The sequence below is a fragment of the Carettochelys insculpta genome, chromosome 8 (assembly GCF_033958435.1).
Source record: "Carettochelys insculpta isolate YL-2023 chromosome 8, ASM3395843v1, whole genome shotgun sequence".
NCBI lineage: Eukaryota > Metazoa > Chordata > Testudines > Carettochelyidae > Carettochelys > Carettochelys insculpta.
The window spans coordinates 12,636,869-12,649,463 of record NC_134144.1 but is presented as its reverse complement, the minus strand read 5'-3'; the positions used below and the strand labels follow the sequence as shown (position 1 = coordinate 12,649,463).

The 12,595-nt window shown below is 43.5% G+C and overlaps 1 protein-coding gene across 1 annotated transcript in view; it reads left to right on the top strand.

Moving 5' to 3' along the window:
- Positions 1 to 12,385, top strand: part of FAM117B (family with sequence similarity 117 member B) — a 55,892-nt gene extending 43,507 nt beyond the window's left edge. Inside the window, exon 8 of the mRNA XM_075001857.1 lies at positions 12,058 to 12,385. Within this exon, the coding sequence (XP_074857958.1) occupies positions 12,058 to 12,373 (316 nt within the window). The 3' untranslated portion in view covers positions 12,374 to 12,385. The remainder of the gene's footprint in view (positions 1 to 12,057) is intronic.
- The last annotated feature ends 210 nt before the right edge of the window (positions 12,386 to 12,595 follow it).

The window sequence follows — 12,595 nt, the reverse complement described above, 5'->3', positions numbered from 1 at the left end:
TCCTTGTTCAGCCAGCTGCTAAGACAGACGAGTTTGTTTACATTTACAGGAGGTAATGCTGTCATTTTTTCCAGTATGTCACCTGTCATTGTGCGTCAAGGGCACTGCTTTGTAGTCCTATAGGGTGAAGCACCTGTAGGGACACCACTCAAAGAAGTTACCCACCTTGTATAGTAATAATCGTTCTTTGAGGTGCGTGTCCCAGTGGGTGCTCTACTACCCACCATTCTCTCCGCTTTGGAATCCACCTACACAATTCCCTGGTAGAGGAGGAATGGAGGGAGCTGCACCATGTGCACAGTTAACAGGTGGCAACAGCTCCATGAGACAGCTACTGTGAATGTGCAACATGGAGCCCTGCTAGTGGAAGTCTCCAGTCACCAGTGCAAGAACTCGCCAGAAGCTTAGGCTATGGCTACACTAGAAGCATTTCGACAGAAGTGACTATCGACAGGGAGATCTTAAGAGAGTCTCCATCGACAGATTGCTGCTATACGCTAACTTGCTCTGTTGACAGAGAACTCCCAGACTGCGCTGCCCTCTGGTAACAGGAAGTGGAATCACAGCTCTGCAAACAGGCCTGCCAGCAACTGGAAGCCCCTCTGTCGACAGACATGTCTACACAACACCTCTGCTGACAGAACTCTTGACAGAGTGTTATGCCTCAAATTTTTGAGAGATAAGACAGTTGAGGCAAACGCAGAGTTCTGTTGAGACTCTGTTGACAGAATGCTCTAAGTGTGTAGACACTTCCTGAGTTATGTCGACGGAAGGCTCCTTCTGTGGACAAAATTGTCTAATGTAGAGTGAAGCACCCACAGGAGGACGTGCCTTGAAGTACCATTGTTCCTGAACAAAACGATTTACTTCTTCGTCCTGGAGTGCCTCTACATCCTGAGGCACTGGGGCTTGTGTTTAGTTTTTTTTTTAAAAGTGCGTTTGGCAGCAGTTACAGCCATTCCATCCCCCTGTTCAGGGAAGATTAATTTTCTCAGTGCCATAGTAACAAGATTCTTAAAACGGCTTCATCTACATCCTCCAGTTTGAGAACCAGTTCCCCTCTGAGATCTAAAGATGTTCCTAGCAGCTATATTCAAGCCCTTAGCATCTTCGCCCCTTCTGCTCATACATGAGAAAATTGGTTTCCCGAAGGCCAAAATATCCAGGATTGCATGAGAGTTTCAGGGTTCTGTTCTTGTATGTTTGCTCCATTATTTTTCCTGGCACAGACGCTAAGCTCACTGGTATGTAGTTTTTTGGGTTGTTTTTAAATTTTCAAGTGGATGGGCACTGTATTTGCACTTTTCCTGTCTTCTGGAATCTCTCCCAATTTCCATGATTTTTCAGCGGTAGTATCTAATAGTTCAAATACCTCTCTGTCAGCTCCTTGAATATTGTAGGTTGCATTTCATCAGGCCCTGGTGACTTGAAAACATCTAACTTCTCTAAGTAATTTTCAGTTGGTTCATTTCCTTTTTTAACTTCTAAATCTACCCCATTTCCCCTAGCATTCAGTATGGTAGGCATTCAGTTAATGCTAACCTTCTTAAGGAAAACTGAAACAAAATTTGGGAAGCACCTCTGCAATTTCCGCATTTTCTGTTGTTTGTTCCGCTTCATTGAGCAGTGGGCCTACTCTGTCCTTGGTCTTCCTTTTGCGTCTAATATATTTGTAAAATGTTTTCTTGTTACTCTTATGTCTGTAGCTTAATTCAGTTCTTTTTGCACTTTCACCTTTCTAATTTTGCCCCTGCATGTTGGTCATTTGCATATATTCATTTGTACACTTTGACCTAGTTTCCACTTTTTATTCAATCCCTTTTTGATTTTTAGGTCATTTAAGGTCTCTTGGTTAAGACAAAATGGTCTTTTACCTTGCTTCCTATGTTTCCTACACAGTGGAATAGTTTGTTCTTGGGCCCTTAATAATGTCCCTGTGAAAAACTGCCAACTATCTTCAACTGTTTTTGCTTACAGTCCTGCTTCCCATGGGACCTTACCTACTAGACCTCTGAGTGTATGAAAGTGTATCATCCTGAAATCCAGCGTCCCCCGCAGTAGCTTTCTTAACCTTCTGAAATGAAAATGGTCTCCAATGCATTCCAGGAACTTGTTGGATAATACATGCCCTGCTGTGTTGTTTTCCCAACAGATGTCTGGGTAGCTGAATTCCCCCATCACCACCAAGCCCTGTGCTTAGGATGATTTTGTTAGTTTAATAAAAGCCTTGTCCATCTCTTCTGCCTGGATAGGTGGTCTGTAGTGGACCCCTAGCATGACATCACCCTAGGTTTTTACCCCTGTAACCTAACCGAGAGACTCTCAACAAGTCTGTCTTCCATATCCATCTCAATCTCAAGCTCAGTGTATGCATTTTTAATATATAAGGCACCACCTCCTTCATTTTTTTCCCTGCCTGTCCTTCCTGAGCAAGCTATACCCTTCTGTATCAATATATTCTGTATGTGATGCCTAGTCTTTTATCTGGACATGACGTAAACCATTTCATGCTTCACCTTGTTCATTCGTGTCGTATGCAGCATGAAGGCTCAAGAAGTCTTTTTGCAGACCATCTCCAAATTGAAATATTCTGCTTCAAAACAATACATGAAATAACTTTGGTTATGCCCCTTCAGAGGGTATGAACTCATTCTATGAAGCAATGTCTGTAGCACTCTTCAGAGATATTTCCATATTGGACATTTGCAGGGCTGATCTGTGGTCATCAAAAGGTATGTTCATGAACCACTACACCATATCTACACCTTCCAGGGTGGATGCAAAATTTGATAGTGCAGTCGTTGCACACCTAAACATTGAGGCACACCTTTTGGCGGGGGGATAGGGTAAAGCTTGTCAGTCTTCTAAGTGGGGGGGGAAAAGGTCTGTTTCTGCTCAAAAAGGAGAAATGGTTACATATCTGGATTACGTCTCAAAGACCCACAGTAGCATTTCGTGATATGCCCTCTGTCATGCAGTCTTGTTTCTGGGTCTTTGGTGCAAAGGAGCAGAAGAAGGGTTGTGGCGAGAGCTGTGGCTATGAGGTGTGAGCAACAATCGTCTGCAAATATTGCTAGATGAATTTCTCAGGTGTTTGTGAAAGCCACTACACCTTAGCCAATGTGGTAGTAGGCATTCTTCAGTCTGCACAGACTATGGATCGTGCCCTTTAAAGTTTCAATATAAGACTTCATTTACAGCGTCTATTGTGACTATAAAGACCCACACGAGAGTGACAGTCCTTGCTGCATCTCTTGCAGATGTAGTGGGTGTCTGGCAAGTCCTTATTGTGCTTTCTGTGCGCTCGCTTCTCCTCTGCTAGCTGTCTGATCTTCAGCTCGCCCTTCTGAAGGCCCTCGTGTAACCCCTGCCTCCATCTGCCGCGGTCGTCTGCTAGTTCTTCCCAGTTGTCCAGCTCGATGTCTACCTCTCTGAGGTCTCTCTTGCAGACATCTTTGTAATGCAGCTGGGGGCGTCCGGGGGGTCTTTTGCCAGAGGCTAGCTCACCATACATGATGTCTTTTGGAATCCTTCCATCGTTCATCCTGTGGACATGGCCAAGCCAGCGGAGCCGACGCTGCCTGAGGAGGGTGTGCATGGTTGGGATTCCAGCTTGCTCGAGGACGGCTGTGTTGGTAACTCTGTCCTTCCATGATATTCCAAGGATGCGCCTGAGGCAGCGCAAGTGGAAGACGTTCAGCCTCTTTTCCTGGCGGGCATACAGGGTCCAAGTGTCGCTGCCATAAAGGAGGGTGCTGAGGATGCAGGCTCTGTAGACTTGCATTTTGGTGTGAGTGTACAGCTTGTTGTTATTCCACACTCTCTTGCTGAGTCTGGACAGAGTTGTGGCCGCTTTTCCGATCCTCCTATTTAGCTCAGTGTCCAACGACAGGGTGTCAGTGATGGTGGACCCGAGGTAAATGAACTCGTGGACAACCTCTAATGTATAGTTGTCAATGCTGATTGATGGGGATTCAGCAACATCTTGACCAAGTACATTTGTCTTCTTTAGGCTGATGGTAAGCCCAAAGTCCTTGCACGCTTTGGAGAACCGATCCAGCAGTTTTTGAAGCTGGTCTTCTGTGTGAGACACTACAGCAGCATCGTCTGCGAACAGCATGTCTCTGATGGGGACTTCTCGCACCTTAGTCTTAGCTCTCAGCCTTGCAAGGTTAAACAGTTTCCCATCAGATCTTGTGTGCAGCAAGATGCCCTCTGTTGAAGATCCAAAGGCATGCTTCAGGAGGAGTGCAAAGAAGATCCCGAACAATGTCGGAGCAAGCACGCATCCTTGTTTGATGCCGCTCCTGATTCTGAAAGCATCCAATAATGCGCCGTCATATTGGATGGTTCCTCTCATGTTTTCGTGGAACGACTGGATCATCTTGAGTAACCATGGAGGACAGCCTATCTTGTGGAGCAGTTTGAACAGACCATCCCTGCTGACCAAGTCAAAAGCCTTGGTCAAGTCGATGAAGGCTATGTAGAGTGGCTTTCTCTGCTCCCTGCACTTCTCCTGCAGCTGCCTTAGAGAGAAGACCATGTCAACAGTAGACCTCTCTGCATGGAATCCGCACTGCAATTCGGGGTACACCCTCTCAGCAATCTTCTGGAGTCTGCCAAGGATGACGCGAGCGAACAGTTTACCAGTGACGCTCAGGAGGGAGATTCCACGGTAGTTGTTGCAGTCGCTTCTGTCTCCTTTGTTCTTATACAACGTTACAATGTTAGCATCACGCATATCCTGTGGAACCTCACCCTCTTTCCAGCACAGGCACAGCAGCTCATGCAGGGGTTCCAGACACCCACGCTCGAAGCACTGGCATCAACTAGATGTGGTCATCACTAGGTGTAACAACCTCAAAAACGTCCTTCTGACACGCAGCTATCATAGTGCTGACTGCGATACAGATCACTCGCTAGTTTGCTCCAAGCTCAAGCTGAGACCCAAGAAGCTGTACCGCTGTAAACCTGCTGGAAGGCCCCGCATTGACGCCAGAAAGACGGCAAACTCGGAGAAAGCTGAAAAGTTCAGAGACACCCTCCAGGAAAATCTGTGCAGCGGCCATGGGGGCGTCGATGCGACATCCAAATGGCAACATCTGAGGGGTACAGTTTACAACACGGCCTTGTCGGTGTTTGGAAGAAGAGCTAGAAACACGAACGACTGGTTCGAAGCTAACTCTGATGAGATGATTCCAGTCATTGAAAAGAAGCGTGCTGCACTCCTGGAGTACAAATGCTCACCGAGCCAGAGTACCCAGCAAGCACTTAGAGGGGCCAGAAGAACAGTACAGCAGACAGCCAGGCGCTGTGCCAACAACCACTGGCTCCAGTTATGCAGCAGCATCCAGACCTGTGCTGACTTTGGTAATCTCAGAGGAATGTACGAGGGTATGAAGAAGGCATTAGGACCCACCCAGAACAAGATGGCACCTCTGAAATCCAAATCTGGTGAAGTCATCACTGACAAAGCCAAACAGATGGAGCGCTGGGTCGAGCATTACTCCGAGCTGTACTCATGCGAGAATGTTGTGGTTGACGCAGCCCTCGATGCCGTCGAGCTCCTACCAGTGATGGATGAACTGGATCAAGAACTGACTGTGGATGAACTGAAGACAGCCATCGACAGCATTGCAGCAGGAAAGGCCTCTGGTCAGGATGGTATACCACCAGAGGTAATCAAATGAGCCAATGTGGAATACGTATCTTAATCCCATCTCTAAGAGCCACAGCTATAATAAGTAACCATTTCCTAATGGTATCAAAGGGATATGTTTAGAATGAATGGGGGAGAAAAGGTAATGTAGGTGCTTTGATACAGATACTGAATGTTGTTTGTAATACCTTCAGACACACTGCTTCCAAACTGAAATTAGGTATATTGGGACATGGTCTCAGATGTGCAGTGGTGTTCGTCTGTAGCTTCACAAATAACAAGCATATAATGAAGAAGTGGGTCTTACCCATGAGAACTCATTACTTAATACATTTGTTAGTCTTAAATGTGCTGCAGGGCTGCTTGTTATATACTGGGTCAGTGAGACTTATTTTTGTGGCCTAGTCTACTAGCACTAGAAGCTCAGTGTTCCTTTGTACTTGGGTAAATAGCCTGGTGCTTCAAAGGCTGTTTAGTTCCTGGGAAAGTCCCTTGAGGTTTTTCGACAGCCTTTCTGGCTGACTCAAGAAACAGCACTGCTGAGCTCTAAAGAGTCTGTCTGATCTGTTGGAGAAAAGGGTCATTGAAAGAGTCTTTAGAGGAGGAAAAAAGTTGTGGGGAAAAAAGGAACAGATGCTTGTGGCTCAGGGTTGGAGAGCGAATGTAACTGTTTAGCTGTAGGAGCCTGCATTTTCTAAAGCTTATTCTGCTTTAGCACCGAGAGTGTGATGATAAGAGGCAGATCTACACTACCCTGGAAGATCAACCTGATCAGTGTCAATCTTCCAGGGTTTCATATCGCATGTCTAACAGAGATGTGTGAATCAGCCTCTCAGGTGTCGCAGTTGACCCTTGTGCTTCTTCTGAGATGTGAGGAGTAAGGAAGGTTGACAAGAGAACCTCTCCCATTGACTTTCCCCTGTATAGACGACAACAGGCCCACACCAAAGGCTTTTATGTAAATTAGGTGGTCATGGGATAGGAGGAAAGATCCTTTCATGGATCGGGAATTGGTTAAAAGACAGAAAACAAAGGGTGGGAATAAATGGTAAATTTTCACAATGGAGGAGGGTAACTAGTGGTGTTCCCCAGGGGTCAGTCCTGGGACCGATCCTGTTCAACTTGTTCATCAATGATCTAGAAAATGAGGTAAGCAGTGAGGTGGCAAAGTTTGCAGATGACACCAAGTTGTTCAGGACAGTCAAAAGCAAAAGGGATTGTGAAGAACTACAAAAAGATCTCAGCAAACTGAGTGATTGGGCAGCAAAATGGCAAATGAAATTTAATGTGGGTAAGTGTAAGGTAATGCATGTTGGAAAAAATAACCCAAATTACACGTACTACGTGATGGGGTCAAATTTAGCTACGACAGATCAGGAAAGGGATCTTGGAGTTATAGTGGATAGTTCTCTGAAGACATACACGCAGTGTGCAGCGGCAGTTAGTAAGGCAAATAGGATGTTAGGAATTATTAAAAAAGGGATCGATAATAAGACAAAAAATATCATACTTCCCCTATATAAAACTATGGTACGCCCACATCTCGAGTACTGCGTGCAGATGTGGTCTCCTCACCTCAAAAAAGATATATTGGCATTAGAAAAGGTTCAGAAAAGGGCGACTAAGATGATTAGGGGCTTGGAACGGGTCCCGTATGGGGAGAGGCTAGAAAGACTGGGACTTTTCAGTCTGGAAAAGAGGCGATTGAGGGGCGATATGATAGAGGTATATAAAATCATGAATGGTGTGGAGAAAGTGAATATAGAAAAATTATTTACCTTTTCCCATAATACAAGAACTAGGGGACACCAAATGAAATTGATGGGTAGTAGGTTCAAAACTAATAAAAGGAAATTTTTCTTCACACAGCGCACAGTCAACCTGTGGAACTCCTTGCCTGAGGAGGCTGTGAAGGCCAGGACTCTATTAGGGTTTAAAAAAGAGCTTGATAAATTTTTGCAGGTTAGGTCCATAAATGGCTATTAGCCAGGGATAAAGTATGGTGCCCTAGCCTTCATAACAAGGGCAGGAGATGGATGGCAGGAGATAAATCACTTGATGATTGTCTTCTGTTCTCCTTCTCTGGGGCACCTGGCATTGGCCACCGTCGGCAGATGGGATGCTGGGCTGGATGGACCTTTGGTCTGACCCAGTATGGCCATTCTTATGTTCTAAGTTAACTGAGCTCAGATATGTCCATTTTTTTAGCTATGCAACCAGCGTAGCTAGAATTGCTTATCTGCAGTCAACTTTTAGTCTAGTGTAGACATAGCCTAGAATCTGTAAAGTGTTCTGGAAGCATATGAGGCCCATTTGCCATACATGGGGAAGGCAGAGAGTGTATACCCATGAAGAGATCTACAGTTTATTGTGGAAAACAAGTCTGTTGCTCATACACATGAGGTAGCAGTATACGATCATAGTAATGGCCTTTTTTGCACTTGGAACCACCCTCTGCCCCTCGGCCCCCACTTGAAATAGATTGATTTTTTTTTTCTTCTTTAAATCAAGGCAATTTAAATAGTTGATTTTAAGTCAGAAAAAAAATTATTGATTTTAATCAAGTTACCAGAAAAGCTAAGACTGACTGTGCTTAGAGTGCATTTAATTTTGGAATAAGCTGTATTGAACTTATTGGCACTTCTGATTTTTGAGTAAACAAGTATAGAATGGGGTTCTATTGGAAAAACTGAGTTATACTGAAGTAAAATAGGGAGTAGACTTTGTGTATTATCATTATGGTCTGTGCTCATGATGCTCCAAAATAAGGGGAATGTATTCAGTAATATAAAATAAAAAAAATGATAATCAGTGGCAACTGGCAAATCTAGATTTTTCTTACTGCAGCTTTCTATACTGTGTACTTGAGTGATAGATTCTAAACCTAAGTAACTAATTAAACAAGCCATAAGAATTAGCTAAGCTAACTTTTTTTTTTTTCCTAGCAACATCCAGTGTATCAAATAGTTTGGGAATTCACTTGGCAAATCACACTTGTACTAAAATGCATAGAGAGAATCTTGCTTCACTTTGTAACGCATCATTCTTCATTTGTTAGTAACCAGTTGATCCATCTCTTCATCCACATCTTTTTCTCTCAATAAGTTTTCCCTATAACGTTTTATTCTTGCAACTAGGCCCTGCATCACTTCTTGCACTGCTTACACTTGACACATTTTCCTTTTATATCCAGAGAACAAATTTGTTCCAAATATTACCAGTCAGGGTCTCTTACACCCAGAAGCCATGACAGTTTCTCTGTAGCAAAAGTTTAAGAGAAGCTGTCTGTGTACTGAATGTCTTTCTTTTTTCCATCTAGTGCGCTCCACTACTTTCTATGGTGCCTCTATCGTTTCATGTATATTGTGTGTCATTTAGAAAATGTCTTAACTAACACCTTTGCCATGCTCGATCAATGTCCACCACCACATAAACACAGAACAAAATCCTATTCAGCTTGTGTCTGTCTTTGCACATGTTACTTTTTAGTCTACTGAGAAACAAAAATTGAAAACCCAGAATTTACAAGAATTAGTAGTTAGGCTGGGCAGACTAGAGGTATTAATTCATTATTATGAGACACTGATTGTGGAGCATGTTTGTACTGAGAGAAATAGTATCATGATGATGATGATTAGTAGTAGTAGTAGTAGTAGTAGTAGTAGTTTTTTTGGATCCGTCCTTCCCCTCACGTAACTTTTTTGAACTCTTGACAACTTGTTAAACAAGTTGACTTCAGTTTGAGAAGTTGGGTTGGAAAGTGTTATATTTACAAATGTTTTAAAATTAGGGAAATAAATAAAACAGTTGGAAAAATTTAGAAAGAGATGTTTAAAAAATCTCCATGCCAGCAATCATTCTTCCCAACAGAAAATGTTATGCCGTAATAACTTTGTATAAAAATCTATTTGTAGCACTAGAGGGTTTGTAAAAACTGGTGTATGTACTTTATTTCTGATGCTAAATAAAATGTAGCATAGGATAATCTATGGAGATACATTTATGCAAATATTCATTTGTCAAAAACCCTTTTTCTTGAGCCTTAAGACCTTTATAACAGGCAAAATTGTGTAGTAGTAATTGGCCATGTCTGCACTACAAAAATAGGTCAGATTTGATAAATATTTCCCAAAATTACAAAGTTGAAGATGCCTGTCCTTACTGGGGCATTAGCAGACTATGGAAAGCATGAACCCTGCTCAGCTGCAAACTGCTGTAGTAAGCATTGTGAACATTTCATGCATGATGCAGCGATTTCTACGGTGTGTAGACAGGAGCCATCAGGGAGAGGAAGAATGTGAGAAGGCATCGAGCAGAGTCACAGAGGAGCTCATTGAGCAGATCAGTTGGCATATGCTGGCAGCAGTGGATCCCACTGATGCTGTGAAACACCAGTGCTAATCCTGTGAGACAAGCACAGACTGGTGGGACTACATAGTTATGCCAGTATGGGACAATGACCAGTCACTGCAAAACTTGAGTGTGCATAAGCTCACTTTCATTGAACTTTGTGAATCACTGTCCCCTGCCCTGAAAAGCAGAAACACCAGAATGGGGCCCAGTCTGACAGTACATGAGTGAGTGACAATAGCAGTGTGGCAGCTTGCCGCACTAGACTTCTACCACAAACAACAAGAAGTCCTGTGGCACCTTCTAGACTAACAGATATTTTGGAGCATAAGCTTTTGTGGGCAAAGACTAGCTTCATCAGATGCATGAGTGAGGGTGAGGGGTTTCAGGAGAGACTTCTACAATTCAGTGTGGAATTAGTTTGGAGTGGGTAGATATACAGTGGGAGCTGCTGTCATCCCAGTTGCCAGGGCAATCATATACCCTTCTGCTAGGAAGAATAATGATGCTAGGAAATTTGCAGTAGGTATTGGATGGGTTTGCTGCGATGGGATCCATAACTGGTGAGGTGATAGACAAAACACACGTCCCCATTTTGGCACCATAACTGGTGAGGTGATAGACAGACCACTTGCCAAACAGTACATAAACCGCCAGGGTTACTTCTCCACGGTGTTGCAGGTGCAGGTGGATCACAAGGTCTGTTTTACCAGATGGTTGGGCAAGGTACACAACATATGCATCTTCAGGAACATCCACTCCCACTCATGCATGTGATGAACACAACATAGCACTTCTGTCAACAGTCTTATATCGCTCCCCGTGAGGCATAACGCCTCTGACAGAGATCCCTTAGTTTGTAGTCTGTTAGTTGCTGCTTTTCTCCTTCTGCCACAACCATGCCACACACTTGGCCAGTCAAGTGCTGGTGAACTGAAGTGTTGACAGATGAGGCATCAGATAAAAGCAGCATCAACAATTACAGCACTTAGTGTTTTCTGCCTGCAGGTGATGCTGTTATGCAGCTACTGCTTTCATTTTATCACTTCCTTTCCTCTTCTCTGCATCCACATTGAAATAAAGGTATAGTAGTTTAGAAAGGAAACAAGGATGAGAATCAGGATTTAAAAAGGTAGGATGGATAATGGTGGAGTGGAACTGGGTATGTTTATAGAAAAAGATGTTTTGGGGTACACGTTTAAAGTTCCTTTTTTGCAGTTGTATCTATGGTCCCTTGTATAGATTACACACTTTTGTTCCAAAAGTGGTTTTTGCTCTGGAAAATGACCATGTAATCAGTTCTTACTCATACCACTTCTCCATGTATGTCAAAATCCTGTCTAACTTCAGTGTCAAAAATATAAATTTTGACTCTCTCTTAACTCCAGCAGAACCTGAGGAGGCTATGTGCAGTTTTGGCTCCCACAGCATCAAGGATTGTTAACTATTGGGGGGGCTAGATTCTACTTTCCATTACAAATATGTAGCCCTGAGGTTGCAGAAGCTCATCTGGGTTGAACTGAACTGACTTCGGTAGAATCTGCAGTAACACTGATGCAAAACTCAGAATGCAGCTTGATTTTTCAGTTTGGTACCTAGAAGTGTTGGGAGTGGGAGGAAATCTATTTCTAAATGAGGCAGAGTTGATTTGGAGTCTGAGAAACAACAGTTGTGGAAACCTGCAATGTCTTTAGAACAGAATTACTTTTCATACTATAAGCACTCTTAAAAAGCCTGGTGCAGTCTACAGCAGACTTCCATAGTTGGTCCATGGTGCATCTTGTAAAGCTGGAAACCATAGGTGTGCAAGGTGGGACTTGAGTGTTTGATCTTCATTTCTTCTCCAACTCACAAATGTCAGATACGTGATGAATGCTCTCATTCTATTGCTGTCTAGGCATGCTTCACGTGATTTTAAGTATGTTGGAGTGTGTTTTTTACAGCATGTTCAGGTCACCTCTTAAAGATAGATGCCCCATTCTGCCAAAGAGGAAATATAATATTTGTGTATTGACTTTAAACCATTTTGTTTTGTGTTTTATTTGTAGGCCGAAGCCATTGCATGAAATTCCAGCCTTCTACTGCCCTGATAAGAACAAAGTGAATTTCATTCCGAAAAGCGGCTCCGCTTTCTGCCTTGTCAGTATTCTCAAGCCCCTTCTTCCCACACAGGATCTTACACTCAAAGGCGCTACTCATAGCCTGACTGTCTCTTCTGGTATGGCGCCTAGTTTGCTACAGCCCATTTCTATGGCCTCCCTGTCAGCAAACACTGAGCAAGACCGGATCTCACGTGGAACAAGTACAGTAATACCACAAACCTCTATAATACAGCAACCAGCACATATTGAAGAAGCTGAGTGATAAGTCTGCGTTGTGCAGGCATTGTTTTGGAGAGACTGCTGGGAAGACCTTGTTGAAACTAGTCACACCTGTTTGTTCATTTTTACAGATTTCATTTGTTCATTTAGTCAAACTGTACTATTCTCCCGATCTCCATGACTATAGTGGGAGCATGCTGAGAGATCCAGGAGGAAGCAGCAGATGAAGCAGTGCTGTTCTTTGCTTGTGATGACTCAAGTTCAG